Consider the following 12,352-nt stretch of genomic DNA (forward strand, 5'->3'; position numbering starts at 1 on the left):
AATAAGGCAACAGCTGGCTGGTCCTCAGCCCTGTCCCGGGAAGGGCGGGTCCTGAGTTGTCTGGTGCCGCCAAGCCGCTCCCCGCCCTGGGGCGCGGAGGCCGAAGCGTTCGCGGGCCTCGGCTGGAATGCCAGCGAGGTGGGCCCACGGGTCGGGAGGCTTCTGCCCGCGCAGGTTCAGGGAAAGGGCCGAGGTTGGCTCGGTGGCCCGGGGGGGAACTTTACCAAGGACTCGTAAACCCGGGCGAACTTGCCTGGACGTGACAAGATGGAAGGGGTGGGCCCTGGGCCTCTGCCCGCCCCACCGCCAGAGGGAGCTGAGCGCGACCGGAGACGCCGAACCCTCGTCCAGGCCCTGCGGTCGCCTGAGATGCAAGTGCACCGGGTCTGGTGGCGGGCGGCCCCCCGCGCGCTCCCACGAGGCTCCCGCGCGGCCTCCGCGCTCCGCACGTTCCCACAAGCCCCTTCCCGCGCGCGGCCCACGGCCCCGCGCGCCCTCCCACGTCAGCGCTCCGACCATCAAGCGGACAATTGAAACGTTTCCAAAACGGTCTATTTATTCGCTCCCAATAAATCGATTGGCAGTGATTAAGAAATCGATGCGGTCTAGGTGGGCAAGTCGGTCGCGGAGAGGGTGTTTCTGCCCGGCGCCCGCGGGGAGGCCAGGGGCGGGCGCCGACCTGGGAGAGGCGTGTCCCGCCCGGGGCCACACCCGACGGCCGGCCACCTGAGCGCGCGGTTCCCGGCGGGCCGCCTTGCCTCCCGCGGCGAGGAGCGCGCCCGCCGCCTGCTCTCCTCGGCCACTCTCGCCTTTCTCTCTAGTGAGCCGGGAAGGCTGTGGCTGCCTGCTGCCGCCGCGGCGCCGGAAGGCTTTTGTTGCTCCTAGGCGGGCTGAATGGGGGTTTTGTAAAGCGGGACAGATAAAAATGAGTAGCATCATATTGTTTGACAGAATGATCCCATATGATAAAGTGTCAGCTCCGAAGGGGGTGAAAATGGTGAATTCCTAAAAACCCGGCTCTTGACTCGTCCGCGAGCTGCCGATAGCCTGGAGGGACCCAACGGACAGCCAGCCGCATCGCACCAAACCGTGTCGGAAAGACTCGAGCTTTCAATGCCAAGTCATTTTTAAGCCCCGATCCTGCCCAAGACCTTTCTCCTCCCGGAAGAAAAGAACAATTTTCGAGAGAAAGGCTCGTTTTGATTAAATCTGACATGCTGCTGATAACTCCATGCTAATGTGAAATAATTAACATAATAGCCATAATTAAAAGCACGCTAACAATGCCATAAATTTATCACACAATTTTACTAGCTTTCTGTCCCTAACTGCTCTCTCATCGTTAATTAAACGTGTTGCCTTTTACAGAATGGATGTTTATACATTTCCAATATAAATAAATTCGAAGTCATCCTCTCTCTCACTCCCTCTCTCCTTTTCTTTTGGTCTCTTGCCATTACAGGCACTCTTTGGCATGGGCTCTGAGTGGCAGATACCTTGTAACTAAATGAAGTTTTGAGATGCAAATCCAAACAAGAACATTAAATTAGCCCTTTTTTCTTTTCCATCTTGAAGAGATGGAGAGGTATACACGGGTGGTGAGAAGAAAGGAAAATCCCACACAACTGGAAGTAGAAATAACCTGTGTGGCTTGGGGACCAGGCTATCTGCTCAATTCTTTTCACGAGCCTCGGTGGTGACCATTCAGGCAGAGGCTGATTATAGTTTTACAAATCTTTGAAGATTTTCACGAAGAAGCTGGCACTGGTTCTTGAGATGGGGGTTGAGGGAAGAGGAATATATTCCAAATGGGCTCCACCCAAGTTTTGTTTCCTCTGCAAAAAAGGGTGTCGGTTCACCCCTCATCATGCAGAACTTGGTCACATCTCCCCGGATTGTAAGAAAAGTGTTACCGCACGCAGGCAAGATGATTCTCTCATCTCGGACCAACGATTTGTTCAAGCCCTTGGCTTTGCATCTGACTCAGAGGTGGAGCAAGAGAGCAACTGGGTTTGCTCTGGCCTGGTGAGGGGCAGGTGGGCCATCACCACCTCCCGCACACTCTGACCTTGCTGCTCCTTCCCTGTTGACCACTTAAGACCCCCAAATTGAGTTGTATTTAATTTCCCCTTATGTCATAAATTGTCTATCCACTTCTCCCCCACCTGTCCTCTCACACACCCTCAGGTCGCACATACCAAATTTCCCACATCCCACCCCACCCCACCCCCTTCCGTCTCAATTTTCTTCCTATCGATCGGGAATCCACGTTTCCTGCTTCCTGTTGCTAGAATCTCGGTCCCCTCCACCACCACTAACCCCCGCCCACGTCGTAGTCCCCTGTCCTAAAGGCTTCCGGTATCACGGACTCTGCCTACCCCAGAAGAAACTGAGAGAGCTTTATTCCACTCTCCTTTGGCTGAAACCTCTCAAACATTTTAACAGGTGAGACAGCTGGCTGCCATCTTCTTCTTTAAATACCACCTGGGAAGTTTGCTTGTTGTGACCCAGGTAGTCACTCACTCATAGTAATTGTGTTTGTGTGTGTGGTGTTCATTCACCCTTCTCTCCCCCACCAACCTTCTGCGATTCAATAAATGTTTATCCATTTTTCTCTCCCCCACCCAACATTCCTGTTCCCTCTTATTACCCTTTTTTCACAAAATGTGTCACTTTCTGCATCTCACTTCCTCTGTCTTTGTGTCAAAGTTTGATGGTTACTGACGACTTGTGGGTTTTCAGTAGTAAACTGCATTTACGCGACAAACAGGATTTTTACTTAGCTTGGAATCTAGTCGGCTTGGGGCCCGACCCTGCACCGCGATGGGCTTGGGCCCTCCCGCCCAGCCGGTGTCCTGTGGCGAGGGCAGCAGGAACCTTCCTGCCTCCCACCTGGGCGGCCGCTTCACCTCCTTCCCGTCCCAGGAGGTTGCGCGCCCCGAAGGAGAAAAACAGCAGGTTCCCCAGCCTGCTGTGGTAGTGGGAAAAATCGCTGCTTCCGCAGAAAAAATCTGTAATAAACTGTAAGACCCGCTCTCGCCGGACGTCGGGTCTGCAGCCAGTAGGTCTTGCACGTCTCATCATTTAGCTAATCGAGTCGAAAAGTTTCTGTAAGGGACGGACCCGGCATCAGATGGTAACACTGATTGAACAAGAGATTAGCACAATAGATCTCTAACCGAGGGGAAGCGTTGCTTTTCACGCTACGCGCTGTAATTAATGGTATGAATCAATTAATTTGACTTTTATTGTGTCAAAGAAAAAAAGCGCAACAAATGGAACTGGCGGCTGGGAGTTGTTCGTCCCCCCCACCCTCACCCCTTCCCTCAGGGATGTTCCAATGAGACACCAGGGAATGGACGGATCAGGCCAGTTCTTGGCGGAGGGGAGGGTGAGAAGCAGCGACCGGCAACGCCGAGGGAGTCCTGTGAACCAGCCTTGGCGGGCAGCGGAATTGAAATTAGACTCATTTGGAAGCGACTGGAAGACGACTGCCAAGGGCAGCCCCTGGAGCTGCCACCCTCCCGCGCGCACACCACACGTGCACGCGTCCGTATGGGCCCAGCCTAGGCTGCCTTAGGGCGCTTGCTGAGGCCCGCGTTTGCCTCTGAGGCTGTACAAACAAATCTGAACAAAAAGAATTTACAAATTTTAGTTTCTTTTTTCTTGTCCTTCCGACCATCTTCAGTAAATTACTGAGTTGCGCAGGCAATTAAAGCCTCAACCTCTGCAGCCGGGAGCAGTAGGCTGTCCACTAGCGCTCAAGTCTGTTTGGGTCTGCTTCGTAGGATGCTGTCTAGAAAGGCATTAAAAACAGTTCCGAGCATGAGGACCACAAGCGGTGCAACTGCAGAAATCAGAGATACATTTTGGGTTAAGTGCAACAAGAGGCTCATTTAAACAAACAAACAAAAAAACCTTGGATATTTCGGGGCATCTTGGGATGGAGTAACAACTCCCACCCTGAACTCCAACTAGAAATATCCTGTGAAGGAGGTGACACAATGGAAAGGTCCTTTGGAAACAAAAACCACCTAAAAGAGATGAAGTCACTCTTTGTGTTACAGTCTATAATGAAGCAAGTTTATGGATTTAAAAAAAAAGTGTATCTGGGCCAAGGAAAAAGGGTTAGTAGATACTAGCGAGACACAATTGAGGGAATCAGAAAGGACACTAGGAATAAAATCAGTTTCCTGGTGTCTTCTGTAAATATTTCACAAATTCCTCTCCGACCTCCTCCCTGTGTATTCCTTCTTCTGTTGGGCCAGCATTCCCCTCCCAGACCTCAGAGGACAGGTTGGGCTTGGGTTCCAGGAGCCCCACATACTCGCAGGACCTTGTGGCTCACAATGAGGCCTGAAGCTGATGGAGAGAAGAGACACTCTTCACCGGATCAGGAAGCACTCTTTGCTGGTGGAAGGTCCGGGCAATGCCGCACACCAGGAATCGCTTTGCGGCCCCAGTCCAATCCCAGTTAAATCTTCGCAGTCTTTCCTACCATTACTGGTTTTCCTTGCCAAGGAAATTCAATGGGCACTGACTGCATTCTTGCCTTCTGCTCCAGCCGTTCGTTCTACTGCTGACTTTCACAGAAGTTAAATCTTGGAGGCTTTGTCTTAACGCCTGTAGAGGAAAGAATCCACGTTGGTTAAAGCAGTAACGGAACAGCCTAGGCCGCCGGCATGTCCGAGGCCGTCCTTGCTCCCAGGAGACTGGGCCCAGACAGGAGGTTCCCGGTGTGGTTCTGCGTTCCCAGGCCAGGTGCGGCGTCTAAACTATAGGCCCACAGCTTCTTCCCAGCCGCGCTTGACTTACCCAGGCCGCTTCCAATCCCGGCTCCTTCCCTGCGCCTCATTTCCGTCTTTTTCACATGCTAAGTCGTTTAACAACTTCACGCCGCTAGTTACTGGCTTCTTTATTTATAGGTTCCCGGTTATTTTACGTCGTTTTTATTTCTCGTGGCAACTATTCTAATAGATTAATCAATAGCCATTTTCTGACCTTCGGGAACCCCAGCTGATGCGCGTAGGGAGGGGGGATTATATATATATATATATACACACACATATATATATGTGTGTATAGGTATATATATATATACAAGCACGCCCACTTTGAAATGGGAAAGCGCAGGCAGGACCGGATGGTTTAGCTTTGGGGATGGGAGGGCTCTTCCCCCTAAGTAGTTGCTTCCACCAAAGAAGCGCTGAGGCTGGACTGGAGAGGGGTCTGAATCTAACCAGCAAGACGGACCCGGGTAAATAACCCTTACTTTTTAGAACTAAAAAAGAAACGAAAGCAAAAACAGAAACTTAGTTTTTCTTAAGATTGGAATGGTAATCTTGTTCTATGTTTCCCAGTTCCAGCCTAAAACACATTGGTAAAGGAGGGAGGGGTAGTGGAAAGAGAGAAGGGGCGGGGAGGGCAGGACAGAGACAGCCGCGGGGTCCCGCAGAAGCGCTCAGGCCCACGCCCTCACTCGCTCACACCCACCCGCTGCACTCACACCCACAGGCTCCCGCGACCCCCGCGCTGGGTTCCAGCCTAGGCTTGGGTCCTGCCTCAGGCCAGAGTGCCCTCAGGGCTCGCGGGATGCTGGCGCAAGGTGCCGCGCTGAGTTGTGCGTCCTCCGTCCCTTTGTTGACAATTCCCTGAACCAACTTGAGTTTGGCCGGCTCTGCCGCGGCCCTGACGTCACGCGCGGTCACGTGGCCCCGCCTCCCGCTGGATCTTTAAGTAGAAAGTAATCTATCAGGCCAGTCCTTAAAACGGGACTTTCGACTAAGGGGGCTTCGGCGTCCCTGAACCCCCCCCCCCAACCGTTGCCCCTGCCCGCAACCTTCTGAGCTGCTGGGTGCCCGGCGTCCCGCGCGGGTTTGTACCGCTCCTGCTCCCCACGCTTGGACCAGAGGCGGAGGAAAGCTGGTGAAGTGAGGGGGCGCGGCGTGGAGAGGCCACCAGGGCCGGGAGAGACATCCAGCGCCTAGTACCAAGTGCCAGGGACAGCAGGACTTTGCGGAGAGAGGCGGCCGGGGGCGGACACCAGCGCTCGCACCCCGCTATGCCCCGCCGCCGAGTGTGAGCCAAACCCGGAGGGCCCGGGGCACCTATACCCCCCTCCCCTCTCCCAGTCCCCCATCTTTCTGGGGCGCCCAAGCCCCCTTCCCCTGAGGTCGGCGACAGCCCCTGAAGTCCTCCATCGCCCGCCGCTCCTTCCTTGCCGCCGCCACCAATCCCGAGGAGGGATGACCCTCTCCGGCGGCGGCAGCGCCAGCGACATGTCCGGCCAGACGGTGCTGACGGCCGAGGACGTGGACATCGATGTGGTGGGCGAGGGCGACGACGGGCTGGAGGAGAAGGACAGCGACGCGGGCTGCGACAGCCCCGCGGGGCCGCCCGACTTGCGCCTGGACGAGGCGGACGAGGTGACGCCGTCGGCACCCCACCACGGGCAGCCTCAGCCGCCGCACCAGCAGCCCCTGGCCTTGCCCAAAGAGGCGCCGGGAGCCGGGGCCGGGCCAGGGAGCGAGGCCGGCGCGTCGGAGGCCGACGGCTGCAAAGGCGGCGGTGGTGGCGAGGAGGGCGGCGGAAGCGGCGGCGGGCCAGGTTCGGGCAGCGGTGCAGCGGGCGGCCTGGCCCCGAGCAAGCCCAAGAACAGTCTGGTGAAGCCGCCCTACTCGTACATCGCGCTTATCACTATGGCCATCCTGCAGAGCCCGCAGAAGAAGCTGACCCTGAGCGGCATCTGTGAGTTCATCAGCAACCGCTTCCCCTACTATCGGGAGAAGTTCCCCGCCTGGCAGAACAGCATCCGCCACAATCTTTCGCTCAATGACTGCTTCGTCAAGATCCCCCGCGAGCCGGGCAACCCCGGCAAGGGCAACTACTGGACCCTGGACCCTCAGTCCGAGGACATGTTCGACAACGGCAGCTTCCTGCGGCGCCGGAAACGCTTCAAGCGCCACCAGCAGGAGCACCTGCGCGAGCAGACGGCGCTCATGATGCAGAGCTTCGGCGCCTACAGCTTGGCTGCAGCGGCCGGCGCGGCGGGGCCCTACGGTCGCCCCTACGGCCTGCACCCCGCGGCAGCGGCCGGCGCCTATTCGCATCCTGCTGCCGCGGCAGCGGCGGCGGCCGCCGCGGCACTCCAGTACCCCTACGCGTTGCCGCCGGTGGCACCCGTACTGCCGCCCGCCGTGCCACTGCTGCCCTCGGGCGAGCTGGGCCGAAAAGCGGCCGCTTTTGGCTCGCAACTCGGCCCGGGCCTGCAACTGCAACTTAACAGCCTGGGCGCCGCAGCCGCTGCCGCTGGCACGGCGGGCGCCGCTGGCACCACTGCGTCGCTCATCAAGTCCGAGCCGAGCGCGCGGCCGTCGTTCAGCATCGAAAACATCATCGGCGGGGGGCCTGCCGCACCCGGGGGCTCCGCGGCGGGCGCTGGGGGCGCCGGGGTAACTGGGGGAACCGGGGGTGGTGGGGGCGGTGGTGCCGCGCAGTCCTTCCTGCGGTCGCCCGGGACCGTGCAGTCAGCGGCGCTCATGGCCACGCACCAGCCCCTGTCACTGAGCCGGACGACGGCCACCATCGCGCCTATCCTTAGTGTGCCGCTCTCTGGACAGTTCTTGCAGCCCGCAGCCTCCGCCGCCGCTGCAGCCGCCGCCGCAGCGCAAGCCAAGTGGCCGGCGCAATAGGGACGCGCCGGTGGCCGGGACGTAGGGTCCGGCGGCGGCTGCACTTCTAGGCTGCGCGCCCCGCCCTGGTCCTGGCCTCTCTGCCCAATCCCGGACTCTTGTCTCTACTCCATTTCCTCCTCCCAGACCCCTCTACACCGACCTTCGGCGGCCTCCACCCTCCCGCTCACACCTAGGCTGGTGGAGCAAACTGACCGCGCGCCCGCCGGGAATAGCTTTCCATGCAGGTAAAAGCGAATTTTCCACAAATACATCCGGATGGCGCCTGCTCTCTGTACCTTAGGGATGGGAGGAAAATTCTATGTACATATTTGTATAAAAATTATTGACTTTCCTTTTGGGGTTTTTATTTTTTTAAGAAAAAGCAAATTCAGTAGATTTAGAGCTCTGAACTTTCATTTTTTTTGAAGGTTCACTCTCCGCAGTTTTATGTGAGAAAAAAAATGTATAGAAACGTTGGGAGATTTTAAATATAAAAAATTTTCAAAAGGCGAAAAGTGGCATTCTATTATAAAAGTCTGTTTATATATGAATGAATATATATGGTATTCTAAATGTTATTCCGTCGTGTTGTACACAACTTTGTAAATAAATTTTTAAAATGTTCAGTCTAGTGTTTTATTTAGGTGTCTGAGATAAAAGATAAAAATTTCAAATAGTTATTTGCATCTTATTTGCACTAGAAACTCTAGTCTAATTCTAGTTTCAAGTACTACATTTCCAAACTTTGCTAATTCATAATTTCTAAGAAATCTAATTGGAGAAAATAATGAATATCACTAATTAAATTGTATTAATTTCTTGCATTAATATTTTTCTTTCCGTTTACACATAAAATTGGGATGTGGCAGTGATTTTATTCATAGCACTCCATTAAATTTTAATGACCAGCATTTCTAAAGATAAAATCAGCTCCATTAAAAAAACAACATAATTCTAAACAGCAGTCTTTTACATTTTCTTTTAATGCCATTCTTCCTTCTTCCACAATGAAAGCTTGCCAAGTGAGAGTATAGTTCATTCCAATTATCCTTTCAAAAGGATGTAAATTCTAAACATCCTTAATGTTAGCATTTAAATGTTAGGTTTTTGAATATTTCTTTTAATCCCTAAGTGGAAGTGGTAAATAAGCTTACTTGATTTTTTTTTGTATGTTACAGCATTTTACATAGTGCAGCAGAATTGGGTTATTTCAGTCTGATATATTACACATAGTTTTACTCTGATCATCTTTTCAAATAAGATACCTCTTCTAAGCAATTAGCAGTCTACAAAATTCAATTTCTAAAAGATTCCTGTAACTGTCTCCAGCCAAACTTCAGCCTTTAAAGCTACCTTTTTAAAAACAGTTGCATATACCCTCTTAAAAAATTGCGTGTGTGTGTATAAGTACATATGTATGTATATGTATATATGTGTATATATACGTATGTGTATATATATATATATGTACTTGGCTAGGCTAATGCGAAACGAAGATAAGGCAGGTATAGAAAAATGTCCTAGATTGTCTTAAATGTACAGTTCAGCTGTTGTAAACTTAAAAAACACATTAAAATCAAAAACATCGAAGCAAAGGCCGCTTCCATCACCAACATATCCTCAAACGACCTCAGTTTGAATTATTTTCTAATTAATTTAGCTGTTATAATTACTTATGCGAAATCGCTTTTTAAAACTGGTGCCGGTAGCAGTACTGTCAGCGTGGCCCTACCCGCATTCTGTTTGCAAAAAACACTGTCGGTCCCTGGCGTTGGCGTCCAGCTCATCTCCTTGTCCGGGAGATGTTCCCGGCTGCGGATCCCAGACTTATTTCTCTGCTGTCGGCGTGGGCTAGGGACTTGCTTTTGAAGACACTTCCTCGTAAATGCCGAATGCCTTTTCCTGGTAAACAGAAAACATTATTGTGTCCTGAGTAAACATTCCTTCTGGATCAGGGTCCTAAAATAAAACAAGCTGCCGGAGGTGAGATAGTTTAACTTGATAAACAAGAACCTGATAATCAACCACTGCAGCGAGGAGCAACAGTAACCTTCACGAAGAAAGGATTATGGACCACACAGTCTCCGGGCGGGTCCCTTCTAATCTCTTTTTACAAGGAAAACTAAACGGATCTAAATTTGTTTGTGTGATGCAGCTATAAAAGTAACAAGTTGTTTCACAGTTGTGTCTGGCTAATCGGTTTTTACACAAACAGCAAATGGTACATGATTTGTGCAAACACATAGAGGTTATTTCTAAATATAGCTGACACCCCTGGGAAAAGGGAAAGGCAGGCTTCTTGAATTCACTTTTAGCCTCAAGAAGCTGCTGATCCAAGGCTTCTAAATGACACTGGATAACAGGGGCCTCATTCCATCTCTGATCCTTTGTTACTTATAAAATTACTCGCTCATATTTCCGCGCATAGCAGCAATACCGACCGAGCCTGCGCCCGCAGCGTGACACTACACCACAAGCTGCCGCTTGAACTCCACAGGGCTTTTTCCAGCGATGCATTAGGCGGAGGGATGTTGAAGGGGAGAGATCCGCCGGGAACTTTCTTCCATCCACTTTTTAAAACTTGAATTAGAGGCTGGAGATGGCCCCCTTCCTCTATTTTTTGGAGGGTAGGCGGCTTAGACCCAAAGTCAAACCAGCCAGCAGCTGCTTTAAAGTCAGATATTAGAGATATCTAGCCATACCTGGCAGATATTAGAGATATGATAGCCATACCTACCCACCCCACCCACTTCCGAGCTCCTTTTTCCATTAAGCTCATTAAACCGCGGGAGTTTAGAGCAGAGAAAATACAAATATAAATAGTGAACTCCAATGTGTGGATGCGGGGCGGGGTTGAGGGGGAGTTTGAAATTCACCTCTGCTATTACAGATCGCGGCCACTAAAAACTAAAGGCTCTGAAACCCCCCCCCCTTTACCTTGCGATTTAAAGGCAACGCGACTAATATCCGCTTTTTGTTCCACTTAAGCAGATTTATTTGTAATAAAAAGGAAAGAGATTTGATTTTTATAGGTAGCGGTTTGGCTTTCGGCAACACAAGAATTTAAACTGGTATCCACTCTCTTTGGCACTCATTTCTAGAAAGTCAATCCAGTTTCAAGACCTGTGGCCCTCAGAGCATCCCCAAGACGGAGTTCTAGTGTGTAGCCCCTACACGCAGTTCCCTGGGGAGTGGAAGCTGGATCCCAAGTTCCGGGAAAAAGCCCACCAAGACTAAAGCAAATCACTCGCAATGGCTTTGGCTACGCGGGGCTTTCCTTGCGATGGCGGACGTGGCCTTTAGGGGGCGACCAGCAGATGAGAAACTTCCGCGCTTGTCTGGGAGAGCTCAGCTTCAGTCCTCGAAGGCCTCCCAGGCTTTGAGCACACTGATACCCTTGCTCGTCCTCCTGGCCCAAGGATAACTACTTGTATTTTGGATAAGCAGTTTCCTGGAATGGACAGAATCCCAAGGAGAGTTTGTTCTTAAGATTGGGAAATAATAGTTTAGCGACGAAGAAACGTTGATTTGGTATCAAGTTAGAGTTATATTTGAGGTTATTCTTGTTACCTGGTTACAGGTAGAATATTGGCAGTGAGTAGAACATGTCAGAAGGCATGTGTGTGAGGGGCGTTTTGACGTGGATTCTTTGAAAAACTTTCCTGAAGAGAATGGAATCTGGAAAAAAAACTAGTTCTAGAACTGAAGTTGTCCATTCTACTCTACCTGTGCCTATGGGTGGTAAACTGCTCCGTGAATGGGCTCCTTGCTGGGAGTGGTTGGGGTTGGTGTAGGTTGGAAGGATTTTCCCTGAGTGCCCAGGTCAAGTCATTGAAAAGTGGAGAAGATGGCAGGAAGCAGTGGAATGACAGGAGAGGGTGGGGGAGGGGGCGGATCCAAAGCCCGGATTTGGCACTTTCTGTTTGTGATCTTGGACAAAATGGTTTCTTTGAATCTCGCCATTTCCTTGCATCTGCTTTGAGAATGAGGGGCCTGCCGCTTGGGCTTGCAGAATTAGACGAATTGGTGTCAGTGAAAATGATTTTAGAAACTGTAAATAAGGGCGTGTAAGGAGTGGAGTTGTCCCGCCCCCTACACACACACACACACAAACACACACACACAAACACACACACCCGACTTCTGTACTGAGAAACAACTGTGTTCTAAACACCTGCAGTGTTTGGCTTGATTTTGAACAGTTTGATTTTAGGTGTGAAGGATTTATTTCTTCTCAGAAGGGCCACAGAACCTATTCCAGCCTCTTGTTGCTTTGAAAAGATGGTCAGAAGGGGTAATTTAAAGGCGGAGTCTCCTCCAGGTCTTGAGTCCTTTGAGCACGCCCTCGGCCAAAAAAGCCAGTAGCACCCACTTACTCTCAGCCGGTAGCCCCAACTCTAAAACGTGGCGGGTTTTGTTTGTTTGTTTGTTTGTTTGTTTCTGGCTGAGCTATCTCCTTAGCAGATTGCCCCAGCATCTACTACCCAAGGCTAGTGGAGAAACCTGACCCTTCCGCTGACTGACATCCATTAGCGGCCTCCAGGGCAAATTAAAGGTAATCAGATCCCAAACCCGCGTAAAAGACCACCTCCCATCGCCTCATGCCAACAGTTGGCAGTTACCAGTTACACTCTCGGCCAACTTCTCTCTTTAACATCGCTACTCCACCCCCCACCCCC

The 12,352-nt window shown here is 51.8% G+C and overlaps 1 protein-coding gene across 1 annotated transcript; it reads left to right on the forward strand.

Moving 5' to 3' along the window:
* Positions 1-6,157: 6,157 nt before the first annotated feature.
* Positions 6,158-8,295, forward strand: FOXD3 (forkhead box D3). Its single transcript, XM_004679072.2, has one exon. The coding sequence runs from the start codon at positions 6,246-6,248 to the stop codon at positions 7,689-7,691; it is 1,446 nt and encodes a 481-aa protein (XP_004679129.1). The 5' UTR covers positions 6,158-6,245; the 3' UTR covers positions 7,692-8,295.
* Positions 8,296-12,352: the final 4,057 nt, after the last annotated feature.

Source organism: Condylura cristata, unplaced genomic scaffold (genome assembly GCF_000260355.1).
Source record: "Condylura cristata isolate star-nosed mole 26May11 unplaced genomic scaffold, ConCri1.0 scaffold00008, whole genome shotgun sequence".
NCBI lineage: Eukaryota > Metazoa > Chordata > Mammalia > Eulipotyphla > Talpidae > Condylura > Condylura cristata.

Coding starts and splice junctions, on each gene's coding strand:
- FOXD3 (XM_004679072.2), top strand. CDS start 6,246: ATGACCCTCTCCGGCGGCGGCAGCGCCAGCGACATGTCCGGCCAGACG.